General features: G+C 36.8%; 1 protein-coding gene across 1 annotated transcript in view; it reads left to right on the top strand.

Annotated features, from left to right (window-relative positions):
- Positions 1–12910: 12910 nt before the first annotated feature.
- LOC122087551 (ranBP2-type zinc finger protein At1g67325-like) overlaps positions 12911–14489 on the top strand; it is a 12264-nt gene continuing 10685 nt past the window's right edge. The window contains exons 1-2 of the mRNA XM_042656718.1: positions 12911–13129; positions 13470–13515. Of these exons, the coding sequence (XP_042512652.1) occupies positions 13115–13129; positions 13470–13515 (61 nt within the window). The 5' untranslated portion in view covers positions 12911–13114. The remainder of the gene's footprint in view (positions 13130–13469; positions 13516–14489) is intronic.

A 14489-nucleotide genomic window follows, 5' to 3' on the forward strand; every position in this document is an offset into this window, starting at 1 on the left:
AGAAGTTGTAATGTATAACCACCTCGTTTTGGCACTATTTGGTAGCAGTTATTATGGATCGCCACTGATTTGTCATGCTTAAAAGCGGTGTTTTTTTAACTGCCACTGGAATGAATGTGATATTATATATCTACTTGTTTAAGTATTTAGCAGCAATAATATCTCAGTGCTACTATGTCTGTAAGTATTTATTGGAAGCATTTAGATTTAACCGCCCTTTTCCCCTCTTTATTTCCTGTGATACATAGTCACCAAACCCTTCTCTTTCCCGTGAAGGCCTTCTCTTTCCCGCGAAGGCCTTCTCTTACTCTCTCTCTCTCTCAATCACTCTGATCTTGTTCTGCATACAAACTGACGAAGAACAAGAAGAAATTATGTTACACACCATTGCCAGACTCTCACTCTCCTCTTTCTCTACTATTACTGAGCAGGGAAATTTTTTGCATATTATTTGGGGATCTTCTCTTCTCTTTTGTTTATTTCCCTATTGCAATTGTTCTTGTTGCTGTTGTCAATAACTTTAAGAATGAAAGTTCATAATATGGTCAGTTTAATGTAGGAATTGCTATTGGAGATCTTGTTCAGCCATGAAGCCCAGAGAAAAGAGGCGGGTTCGAGCAAATGACCTTAAGCAGTTGGTTGGTTAAGTACAAAAAATAATTCACTCTTAAGACAATCTGACCTATTTTTTTTCTGGTGAATAATAAATTCATTACCAAGAAAAATGAATTCATGGTGAATTCTTGAGAGATCTCCCTTGTAATCTTTCTTCCAACATGGTGAATCATCTTCTTCTTCGCTCGAGGACATAGTACATCACTTCAGTGTGTGAATCTCGTTAAATCTTTGTATAATCTTGTGTGAATCTGTTTATTTTCTCTATTTTCTTTGCTGTTTGTTAAGCACTAACATTCCAGGATTCACAATGATAGGCAACATAGTTGTAGACATGGTAGTGGCAAGAGGGATCTCAGTTGGTCGCGACGACAAAGTGGAAGGATTGTTGACATGGGAGTTGGTGATGGTCAACAGAAGAGGAGGAGATAGGGTAGTGCAAAGGTGATAGGCTCATCAGAAGTAGGACTATCATCCATAGAGCCCAAGGCCAAAAAGTGGTTGTGACCAGCGGTTCCAAGAGACTAAGGGACCAGCAGTAGAAGAGGGGTAGTTGGTTCATGACTGTGGGGGGAGGTAGATGCAAATGCATGGTCAAATTTGCTTTATCGGCAAAGACGTCTTCCACAAGGGGGGAGCAGGAAACAGATGAGCGGATGGCGTGAGAGTAGGTGATGATGGGAGGAGGGTGGAGGTAGAGAGAAATGAGATATTTTGGAGCCCAAACTTTGGGTTACTAGAGCAGTCGAGATGGTCAACCAAAGGGACTTGCAGAGGTGGGGCTCAACAATAGCCATAGTCCGTGAGGCAAGAAGGGTGCTTGAGTCTTGGAATACATAATGGTTGATAGGAGCACCAGGGCGAGGGGAGCATTTTCCAGGGGGATGGCAAAGATTGTAGCTGGTGCAATGTGGTGGGAGCGAATCGAAGCTTATTGCTTGCTTGAATGAGAATCGATCGTCATCAACTACAGTGATGGAGGATGGCGGGGGGGAAGTAGAGGAAACCTTGATGCAAATTTTGGCAAAGGCAAGCTGGTCCATCCTTTTTGTTCTCTCATCAGAATAGAATGAAGGGGCTTCCCCATAACCGAGCCAACAATACCCAGGCCATCCTCACACCAGAAATGGAGCAGGAGGTCAGGGATTGATACCCAAAGAGGGATGGAGCTGAGGTTGACCATGTTGAGTTAAGACGACAATCCCATTGCCTATGAAGAATTGGCTACCAATCAACGTTCCAAGGACTTCTTTCCAGGGCATGATCCTCGTCTCCTTCATCTAAAGTCCTCTGCAGCTTCCATTGTTTTGCTAGAGAAATTTTCACAATGTTAAAGGGATGATGGCTGTCGATGAAGTGGCCTACATGATAGTGTTCACACTTCTTTACCTCATTTACAAGAATTCTAAAGTAATAGAGTCACCTTAGAAGAGCTGAAGAGGGATGGGTACACAAAATGCAGAGGGAGGCTTTCCTCCAGTGGAGATTTGGTCTGTCCGAAGAGAGAGGACCATGACAAGCCACCCTGGGTAGGGGAAGGGCCAGCAGGAGGGGTAGGGAGAGTGGTAGAAGTTCCCGGGTGGTGGCAGCACCACTCCAGGGCAGTTGGACGTGGAGGAGAGGGGTTCAGGCCTTCTTGAATGCTTTAGTATCAGCTAACCAGTATTGGCATTCAAATTAGTTACCATTAAGGGAATATGAACAGTATCCACGAATTGTAGGTTATAGAAGAGGTTGAAGAGTGTGAAGAAAAAAGAAAGTAGAGTGGATCCAAACAATGACTATGCACCAACCTTTGCATAGCAGCTGTTGTGCTACAGTTTTGCCAGAAACTAACTAAAAAGAGATGAACTCTTAAAAGCATGTTTTACAAAATCTTTGTGGTTTGCATAAGTTGGTAATTGCATATGGTTTTGCAAAAGAGCAGTGAAAGGGTCAATTGGATTTGGTTTTTGGTCCAACAACTTGGCTAACACGCTGATTTTCTTTAAACTTACAAAAATTTTACCATGCTCAATGCCTTGGCCAAAACTACTTGGTCATTGCCTGATTACTGCATCTCTGGGAATGGGTTAGTTATACCTTGCCTTGGGTGGTATTGTATGGTTGGACACCTCTTGGCTTCCTGGTTCTAGGTGGCTCTGCAAAGCTGGGTTTGGCTTGACAATGCTGGCTGAAAATGAGGCAAAATGTTGAGAAAGCAAAGCCAGAGTAAAAAAACATAGAAGAAATATCTACTATTAGCTTGAATTTCCCCAACAGACAGAAGTAGCCAAAGAAAACCCATCCATAACTAGTTTGCAAGGGGCAAGGCCCCTTGTCCAAGGACTACAAATATACCAAAGATACAAACTAGTTCACACACCGTAAATTCTACCTGACCTTAACCCAGGTTGAGGATTTGATTGATGAGGTATAGAATTATTACTATTCTATTGGATGTTGCTATTATTATTACTATTAAATTGATTATTGATATTTTATATGAGACCCAAAAAAAAAAAAAAAAAAAAGAAGAGATCACAAGAGAAATTGTATATTAAACTTGTTTTGAGTATGCAATATATGTCCATTTTTTTAATTTTTTTTTATTTTTATTTTTATCATCATAATTTTCCTCTGTGCCATTTCTTGATTATGTTACGTAATCAAGCTCTTTATGTAACTCTCCTTTAGTGATGGGCACAGCCATTGTTAAAGTGCAAGTGTTCTAGCTATTTCATAGTATATACTGTGGACAGGTCAAGGAAGAAGATGATGCAAACATTGCACAGAAACGTCATTTACATTTGAAGCAGAGAAGACGGATAAGCATATCTAAACAGGTGGCTTCTTTGTCCCTTTTCCTATTTACCTCATTTTTTTCCTTGGTATTGAATTTATTATTCACAAAAAAAAAAAAAAAAAAGAGAAGAAGTTCGGTTGTCTTGGAGTGAATTATATTTTGTATTTAACTACAGTATTATATTCATTATATGATCAACTATACATATACAGAGGTGATCATAGAGTGAATTATTTTTTGTATTTAACTACGGTATTATATTCTACCGTCCCCTGTTGTATATGTAGAAGTTGTAATGTATAACCACCTTTGTTTGTCACTATTTGGCAGCGGTTATTATGGACCGCCACTAATTTGTCCGGATTAAAAGCAGTATTTTTTTAACCGCAATTGAAATGAATGTGATATTATATGTCAACTTGTTTTTAAGTATTTAGCAGCAATAATATCTTACTGTGGTATTTTTTTAACTTGCAACTGAAATGAATTTGAGATTATATATCTACTTGCTTAAGTATTTAGCAGCAATAATATCTTAGTGCTACTATGTGTGTAAGTATTTATTGGAAGCATGCAGATTTAACCACCCTTTCCCTTCTTCATTTCCCGCAATACATAGTCACCAAACCTTTCTCTTCCCCGCGAAAGCTCCAATAGCCCTTGGTGACCCGCACTTTCGAATGATGCCTTCTGAAAGAGAGCAGGAGGAGCGCAGTCAAAAAACAAATGCTCCACTGATTCAAGGCTCCAACATAGAATACAAGAAGTAGGCACTAGAATAGACCTGGATTGGAGCTAATCCGAAGTGGGAGGAGTCCTCGTAAGGGGGCACCAAGCCATAAGTTAGAATGAGTGGGTTCAGGTCCTTCATGGTGGTAGAAGAGCTTTTTTGCATAAGAAGCAAGTAGCTGTTACTAGTAATGGGGAATAAGGGCCTTTTTGCACCCCTTATTTGAAATAATTATAGTGGGTTAGGGATAAGAACTTAAATTTAGAAGCGGTTGATTGCCACCTGCTGTAATGAATTTTGAATTTTAGGAGTGGTTATTGCTCATGTATAGTCTTTTTCTTCTTTTTAAATTCACACTCTTATTCCAAAAAATTTGTGAATATAGCAAAAATGGATGAAATGAAAGGTCCTGATTCATCAAATGGTGCAAATATGGATTCAAATCTCTCTTGCATTTTGAATTTTAGGAGTGGTTATTGCTCATGTATAGTCTTTTTCTTCTTTTTAAATTCACTCTTATTCCCAAAAATTTGTGAATATAGCAAAAATAAATGAAATGAAAGGTCCTGATTCATCAAATGGTGCAAATATGGATTCAAATCTCTCTTGTAAGAGAAGACATCATGTTTTCCTCAATTCTGCAAAAGCACTTTTGGGTCACATTGAAGCAATGAAACATATAGTGCATCAGCTGCTGTGGCCCTGTGAGAAATGTCTTATTTAGTGGCAGTGCTTCCATGTTGGTCCCTTTCAAGTGGTTTCCATGATGGAAGGCCTGTTACAAATGCATGTTCCTTAAGTTGTTGGGACCTCATAGGGGTTATTTAACTATTTTAGTCTTTTATACTGTTTGGTGATCAATGCCATTATTCCCCTATTGTGCACATATTCGATCATATCCTGTTTCTCTTTTCTTTATATTGTTGGCTGTTGTGTGTAGCCTCTTGCTTTTATTTATCATAAAACCTTTTACAAGAAAATAGTAACTCTCTAGACATGGTTTAAAGTATCGGTACGTATTGTACCATATTGGCCAATATGTATCTGTATCGGCCCTTACTGATATGATACTACCAATATGATGCATGGAATTTTTAAAATCATTTTGTATCGATATGTATCCTACGATACATACCGATATACATTGATACACCGATATGTACCGATACTCTATGGAAAATTAAAAATCGAGGTGAAATGTACATTTTGGTATGTATCGGTGTGTATTGATATATATCGACCAATACATACTGATACGATGTGCTACGGTCATATAATGGCCAAGATGGGTCATTTTTCAGGAAAAAAACATGATTTTTTGTGAGTTTTTGTTCCAAAGTTGCTGCCAATCATTTTTCCTCTCTAAGTAAAGTGGAAATCAAGGTCGAGAACAAGGATTTTACATTTATGGGACAACTACAAACCTAGGATTCTTAGTGTGATACTCTCAATTTAGTGTTTATGCATAATACATGTTATATATAATTTTTTTTAACTATTTTTTATGCAAAAGTGTATAAAAAAGTGTTTCCTATCCATTTGTGTGTATCTTAGCGTATCGCCGATACGATACGATACACTCTGATACGTATTTTAAGTTTGGCCGACCGATACGGCGACCGATACGGCGACCGATACTTTAATCCTTGTCTCTAGGCTATTGAAGAGTTACCAAAAGAAAGTTGCATTATAAACTAGAAACTCTATCAAAAGGAACCACTTGCTGGCCAATAAAAACAGAAATAGAAAGCTAATAAATTAGAAACTCTTACTTTCTAAAACTGAAAAAGAAACTTAAGAAATAGCTAGTAACCAAAATAGTAAGTTTTCTCTCCATCAAAGATCCACCATACCTCTCCACTAAAAGGGCCCCCATAAGCTGTCCATCCACTGTTCATGTTAACAGTAAAAAAAAACTCTTTTCTGTATTTGATTCTCGTCCTCTTCTTCTTCTTCTTCATGCTTTGATCTACATCAATAGCTAAATAGTTGTCATACGTCGATGGTGTTGGTTTAACTAGTATGAGACTATTATATGGGTGCATGTACTCATACTTCATGGTTAATCATTTTCTTGACTACTTTACCCTTTATTCTTATTTAAATCCTCTTTATTATATTTAAATACCCTCTCTTCATTGTTGTATTTTTTGTCATTACTTTTTCTCTTCAAATTATTTGTACCCTTTATTAAATAAATTTTGATTTCTTTACTCAATTATTTACTGCTATCAAAACCAATCAACTCCCTCCCTCGAGAAGGTGCACACAAGCACACAACCCTAACTTCTCATTCTCTCTTTCCCGGCGTTGATGTTGGTACTGGCAGTTGCCTTATAGGTCTCTCTCTCTCTCTCTCTCTCTCTCTCTCTCTCTCTCTCTCTCTCTCTCTCTCGTTTCAGTCTTGAATAAGAAGGATATCACTCTCAGAACATGCACCAAGAAATAGTCTAAGTGTCTGTGTCTCGGCAAAACCTTGAAATCACTAATTTATTCAACAAATCTAATGACGCCTTTCACCAGACTGCTGAACTCTCTTACGAGACTGTTACAAGTTGTGGAATATGGCACTAACCCAAAATTGTTTTGTGGTTTGAATTTGCCGACGTAGAAGGCGCACACAATCCCACTTTCCACTCAGTTTTGATTCAGATGGGTATTAATCAATTATGGATTGAAGATGATCCTGGTCTGGCAAGTTATGTTCTTTAAATTAGTTGTTAATTTGATGCTGTTGCATTCTTAAATGCATTGTAATTTTCTCTCTTTTCGGTGTTCTATTTGATATTTTGGATTTGCGTCTTCTGAATCTGTTCAAACCCATGAGGTGTATTCGTTGAAATCCTTGTCGTTTGCCTTTCCCTAGTTATCTGCTTAGAGAAGTATTTACAGATGCCTTGAGATCCATTTCGAGCTTACATAATCTATTTTGGGGAGCATATCTGCAAAACCAATACTATAGCAGGCTCATTGAGTGACTTCAAGCCCACAAAAACATGCTGAACCAAAAACGTGAAGAGAATTCAGAACGGGGTCTTGTTTCTTTCATCTAATATTGGTAGTTTCTTTTAGATGTACCTTTTTTCGGGTTTCAGATAGTTAAAGTTCACACTCTCACTAAGATATGTTAGTTCTGCAGCTAAATGAGACGTTTTGTTATGATTTGGTGCATATGTCAAGATTAGGCCCTCTGTCTGGGCGTCACTATCTGAGAATAGGGAGTATCGCTTGCAGAGACCACCAAATCCCCTTTTGGGGACTATCAATTATCCAATCCCCATGAAAAACCTCTCAATTATTAAGGTTAATAAATGAGTGAAGGTTGATGCTAAGTCATTCTTTGAACCCGTCATTGTTTTCTCCTCTTGTTTTCGATTATGTTCAGAGCTTTGTTCTTATGATTGTTGATACATGTCTCTGCTGGAGTTCTGAAGTTATTATTACCCAAAGTTGATTGCAACATCTAATGGTGGTTTATTTGGAAAATAACTTTAACTATATGAAGTATCAATCTTTGTGCTCGCTGCTTGGCCTACTCTATGTATGTTTTGCATTCTCATTTTATTTTTCCATTTCACTTGCATGTTATGCTTTATTTCTTTGAATTACAGAGGAAGTCTGAAAAAGAAATTTGGCATGTTTTGAATGCTTACCATTTCATTTGTGGTATTTTATGCTTTGTTTGGAAAATTCTTTTTGGATTTGTATTTGGTGAATTTAAGAGACCCGTCACTTAGCAGTGGGTTCTTAAGAGACCCGTCACTTAATTTTCCCAGTACAATTGACGTGAGTTATGATCTTTCATATTAATTTATCAATATTTACTTTCCTCAGAGTGTGTGCAAATTAGTTTGGGTTAGTCCTTTTAATGGCTAATCTCATCCTATTTTTTAGTTTGATGGTTTTCAAAAAGAAGCTAAATATAACACTGATAGATGCAGCAGATAGAATATACTTGCTTTCATCTTTAAAAAGGAGGTATTCATGGTGGTTGTGGATTTTCTAGCTGGCATGGCTGATGTATCTCAATGTATTGTATTCTGGCCACTTTTACTTTTCTGTTTTTATATTGGAGTTATTTAGGTGATGGGTTGTTATATCATTTGATTCGTTGAGTGCTTAGATGTTAGTTCAATAGGATAATACCATTCTCTTTATGATAATCTAAGAATTTTGGCCGAAATTCTATGTTCATGATAATCTCATTCTTTGTTCATGCTTTTTCATATCATTGAATTGTACTTTACATGTTTTCAATATAAATTTATTTTTTTATTCTGCACCCCCATTTTGAATATGTAGTCGATTGGATCGGAGTGATCATGTGAATGTATTTCTGTTGTTCGTGGTTCGACGGTTAAAAGTAAATCAACATCAAACTCATTGATATACATCACCAAGACAAAAACTGTTAAAAGTGAAATAGATAAATAAATAACATGGTAAATCAATCTGATCCAAGTTGATACGGATTGACCGATCCCGATCCAAGGACCGAGATTACAAATCTTGCTTAAGAATAATCTACTGTGTATGTGCAGGATGGTGCTGCCAACATTGGTCTATCAGGATGGTGCTGCTTTTGAGGATGAAAGATGTGGGATATGCATGGATATCATTATCGATAGAGGAGTTCTTGACTATTGCCAACATTGGTCTATCAGGATGGTGCTGCTTTTGAGGATGAAAGATGTGGAATATGCATGGATATCATGAAAGATGTGGAATATGCATGGATATCATTATCGATGGAGGAGTTCTTGACTGTTGCCAACGTTGGTATATCAGGATGGTGCTGCTTTTGAGAATGTTTGATGTGGAATATGCATGGATATTATTATCGATAGAGGAGTTCTTGACTGCTGCCAGCATTGGTATATCAGGATGGTACTGCTTATGAGAATGAAAGATTTGGGATTTGCACGGATATCATTATTATTAGAGGATGGCTTAATTGCTACCTGGATAACTGCTGCCAGCATTGGTATATTTTGGAATTGCAGTCAATCTTAGGTTTTGCAAAATTTTAGCTGTATTTGAGATTCTATGCTATTTCTATGTTGTTACCAATCCACTGTCTATCTCCTTTTCTACAACAATGAATGTCATACAAGGATTAAATTACTGGAACTATTGGTTATGTAAATACTCATATTTGTGGCTAAATATTTATGAGTTATGTTCATCCAAATTTGTTTCTGGTTCCCTATAGTTTATTGACAAAAAGTCAGCATAATGCCTGCAATATCTGGCCAATTGGCTTCACATAAAAAGGACCATTAATTTTGACTTCACAAATGATATTGGGTTTCACAGCTAATAGTTGGACTTAAAACATTCAGAGGCAGGGGTGATCTTGGTTGCTTTATACAGGAGTGATTTTTTAGCACTGTTTTGCATGAGCAAGTTTCTAGGTGTTTGAATCATGAAGAAAAGTTGGGTTCCTTTGTATAACTTGTTTTTAGGTGTTCTTGTACATGAAGCCATACATGCAAATGTAGCCTGGATGTATAAGTTAGTACTGAAACAAAGACGTCATTCAGTGGGTTCTGTAAAATCAGTTACCATAATAACTTTTCTTAGATTATTTTCTCATTAAATACTAGTTAATGATCTTGGATGTTGATAGATATTGGTTTGGATGTAAGTAGTAGCTTCTTAAGATTGGATTTTTTTTTTCTTAAATTGTTCTAGGACTCTAAATATTATCCACTAACATTTGACCTAATATGCATTTGCGTGTGTGAATTTGCTAGTATATATATTACGGCGGTAATTCTAAGATATTATAATTGGTCTCATTACAATATATTGGCTCTACATTAATGACTAATCTGATTTAATAATTAACTATAGGTAAACAAGTGGAAAAGTTAGCCTTCAGGAGCCCTCAAAACACAGCTATGAAGCCCTGAGAAAAGAGGAGGGCTCGAGCAAATGACCTTTAAGTAGTTAGTTGGGCTTAACTACACTAAATTCACTACATACTTAGGCATATTTGCTAGGACTGCCGCAAAATTTTTTTGTCAACTACTTTGATTGGAGATATGTGTCAACTCATTACAAAGATGTGTTGTGGAATAAATTGAAGTCGCAACTTTAATATTGCAATTTGATGCAGTAAATCCATATCCAAGTAACCAGCTGTGTCTCCATGAATTGATCTAGAGAAACCATGGATGCAAGATCTTGTATCTTGAGATTCAGCTTTCCCATTGGTATTGAAAACTGTGAATGTATTGTTGTCCAATTGTAATTTATTTCATCTTTAGATTCTGATGGTTATTTACCATCCATTGTGTAATATTAAAATTTCCCTTTTTGCACTCAGTATGTCCTTGTTAATTTAGTATCTGATGAAATCATTATTCTGTTGCAGGGTTTTTAGATTAACTCTTGAAACTTTTCATCAAATTTCCAGGCAAAGATGTACTTTTGAGAATATCCATTTGCCAATTGTTGTTTGACTTGTTTCAAAGTGCCCAACAGCCTCACTTCATTCACTTCATGACCTGAATTTGGTTGCTGTCATCTTTGGTAGAGAAGACTGTTTATTTTTTTTTTTTTGCTATATATGTTCAAGGTATTGATGTGAGATTTGGTAGTTAATGTAAGTGATAAGAGTAAGGAAGCTTTACTTTCACTCTCCTCTATTTTTTTAACCATAGTATTGGATGTGATCAACATTGAGAATCCTAGCGTCGGATCACGTTTCTTGTAGCGGTGCCTGAAAAATGTATAATTCTAATAATGATATAATCACTTTCAAATAATTTTGAAAACCATTTTTTACTATTAAATAAAATACAATTTGAGAGTAAGACAATGTGTAATCAAAAGAAGGGGACAACTTCTTCACCACTTTGGTAACAATAAGATACAACCATTAATAAAAGGATTCTATTGATACTTTATTTAATTTATAATTTTAAGACAATTGTTGTGTATTCCTCTCTAAAGGAATGGTCCCTTGAGTTTTAAGTTAGGGATTAAGGTTTTGATGTCCTAAAAGACATTATGACACTTACTCCCTTTAAAGAATTTTTTGTAGAGCCTAGAGATAGGTCATGGGTCTTATGACCAAGGAATGGACTAGGGGTATTTCATGGGAGGGTTTTCTTTTTTTTGGATGGGTAGTGAGGGAAGTAGGTAATAGTCAAGTGGGTTTGAACTCGAGACTTCTTGATGAGCATGGGTATTTTGCACACCACAACTCACCAACTGCGTTAGGTAATTGTTGTTTCTGCATGGGAGATTCCATCATAATAGAAACATGAATGTGAATCTTATGGTGTAAATTGACAAGAATCTATGAAATTAAATATAGATTGTCACGTATAGGATCACTTCATATGCTAAAGTTTTGAGTCTTTTGACCATCGGTTGAGTTCTCCACCATAGTTTTGGATGTTCAAGTCTTACAAATCTAATTTGATTTTTGTTCTTTTAAGCATATTTCTAGATCTCTGAATGTTGCTGCCCATTGTTTTGAAATGGGTAGTCAATTACCCCCATTGGGATTTTTGAAAATTCGCCTTCCCGAAAGATCTCCTAAGTTATGTACTTTATTTTTCTCCGTTTGTTATTCTATAAAATCCCTCCATCTTTAGGGATGTTTGAAGCACACTAGTCCTAGACTTGGGGAAAGTAATATTGGCCCCATATACATGACTAAAGCTTTTTATTCAATAATCTATTGTGTGCCTTAAAAAAAATATCTATCATCCTTAGTGCACATGGTAAAATCAAAACCAAACCTACAGTACCTCGGGCAGTGCAAAATTCATAAAAAAAAAACATATATTTTTAATACTTTTGAATATATTTACATGATAAAATCGAAAATTAAACAGATGATAAATTAATAAAAATCAAAATCAAATCAAAATCGATGCATCTTTATTGATTCGTATTTTAGTTTCATTGATTCTCATATTGAAACCAAATCAAAATCCATCTAAACCAACCAATTGACACCCCTATGTACTAGTTATCCCATAATCAAGCCTACCCCATTCAAATGAAGTTTTATTTAAAGGGGTAAAGGATCTAGATGCCACTCACATATAATGATCATCCACACCTAACCAATGGATGCACAAGAGGGGTACCTCACAATTTGTTACAGCAAACACCAACAGATGCGAAAATAAACAAAACCAGATCCGCACAACACAAAGATTTAATAAGATTCACACATCGATATATTATGCTACGTCCTCGGGTGAAGAAGAAGATATTTCACTATGTAGAAGAAAAAGATTACGTCCAAATAGCAGCGAGAAAACTCGCCCTGAAACCCTAGTTGAAAAAATCCCCAAATTACAATAACTTGCTCAACAAGACGATAGTACATTATATACTCTTTCAAGTTATGGGTCGATCCATCGGATCACGATCGAACCCTTCTACTTCTATCATAGATCTCAAAAAATTTCTCAATTTGAGTCACCACCAAAATATATTGAAGCAGATCAATCTTCAAAATGGTTCAAGAATTGAAGACAACTTTACACAAGTTGCATACAATGGGACTCCCATGGTCAAGCAGAAGCGAGTGAGTGTGAGCAATTTCGGTCAGACAGTACCATTGGTGGTTGAAAATTATAGTAGCGTTGATGGCAAGGGAGGTTTTTACCGGTCGGACCGTTTTAGTTTGGCGATCAGGCCAATTAGGATAATAAGCATGGTTTGGCATGAAGCAAATCCCCAGCAAACAAACGGGCCCTAACAGAAATAATGAAGAGCGTAAGGGGGGAGAAAGAACCGGAGAAGACTAAAGGGAGAGAAATAAAAGGCAAAATTGATCATTATTTTGATCTTCGTTGCCATAAACCCGAATTCGCTCTTGGAGACCCTTTTGACACTTTCGAATAGGGCGGCGGCTCCTCTCCGGCTCCCCCTCCCCCTCAAAGCCCTCTGGTTTGCAACGATCTTTTACTGTTTGATATCTTCGGCGTAACAGCTTCCTTCTCTGCTGATTAATGGCTTCCGCCAAGGTTAGTTAGCTCATCTTCTCCATCTCTCCTCACTGTCTTTTTGTTCTTTTTTATTTTCTATCTTCCGAATCCGAATCCGAATCCTACCAAGAATTCAAGTATCCATCTGCTGAAAGAGTACGGAGAAACGGGGTTTTTAGCTACTATCTTGATCCTAGGTTTTTAGTTTTGGAGTTTCTTGGTCGGCTTACGTATTAAAGTTTCCTAGTGGTTCCTTTGGTTATATCCCCAGTATGGTGTCCTTTTTGTTTGTCTTCAATTTTTTTTTCCTCTTTCTTTTTTTTATGCATTTGGTTGCGGTCTCAAAATAATTTTCTTTTTTGAGTGTCTACTTGTATAGGTTGACAATCGAGGTACATTTGGTTCAAAAAGGTCCCGCAATGATGGTAAGTTCTATAGTGGTTTCCTGTTGGAGGTTGTTTTCACTGTGGCGCTGTCTTCATGCCAATTCTTGTTACTGGTTGAGGCGTTTATGGGGTTTATTGAATATTGCGCTAGATGTTGATTTATTTTTACACATCTATAATTTTGATACTTAAGCAGTTGGGTATAAGCGATTTGAAATTTTGATTGACACTGCATTATTAATTAAATTTTAATGGGTATGTCTATTTATGGTTATCATTATGTCTATTTATGGTTGTCATTCAGTTGTTTGCTTAGGTTTTATTAGGGAAAACATGTGGGGAAAAAAAAAAAAGAACTGGTTCGTGTTGTTGTTTTGGTTGATGTGGAGATTTTATGAAGGAAACCATATGTACTCACTTACCCCAAAAAACAATATGTGCTCCAGAATATGGCGCTCTAATTTGGATTTTATCTATCATCTCTGGAATTTTTTGGGTCTTTGGGGATTGAAGGGATTGACTCCTCTCTAGTGATTGGTTGGTATTCGAAAGTCTTAGGAGATCAGATGGGGAATATGTTGTGTTGTACTTTAAAGAACAAACATAAGAATGGTTCGGAATCATAAGAACATGCATGTAACATGAAGAGAGCTAGAGGAGCACTAGTTGAACTAAGAAGGAATGGACATAGTATGTTAAAGTAGAGGTATCATTTCCCACTTCATGGTCATGGCTCAGGTCTAACCCGGTGCAAGACCTGCTTCCCATGGCCCGAGGACGGGTGGATTGATACATTCCCAGCGTTTGCTCTTTGGCTTTAACTTACTTCATCTTCATGTTCATGGCTTGACATAAATTTATGCTTTCTTGTTTATCCTTAGTAAACACAATTAGAATGTACAAAGTAAGGTCGCTGCATTTTTAACATTCTAAGGTTGCTTCCTTCTTAACATTCTTTTTCATTTCTTAACAGCATGATGTTTGCTCATCTCCTTTCATTTCCCCCCCCCCCC

This window comes from Macadamia integrifolia, chromosome 8 (genome assembly GCF_013358625.1).
Source record: "Macadamia integrifolia cultivar HAES 741 chromosome 8, SCU_Mint_v3, whole genome shotgun sequence".
NCBI classification, from domain to species: Eukaryota; Viridiplantae; Streptophyta; class Magnoliopsida; order Proteales; family Proteaceae; genus Macadamia; species Macadamia integrifolia.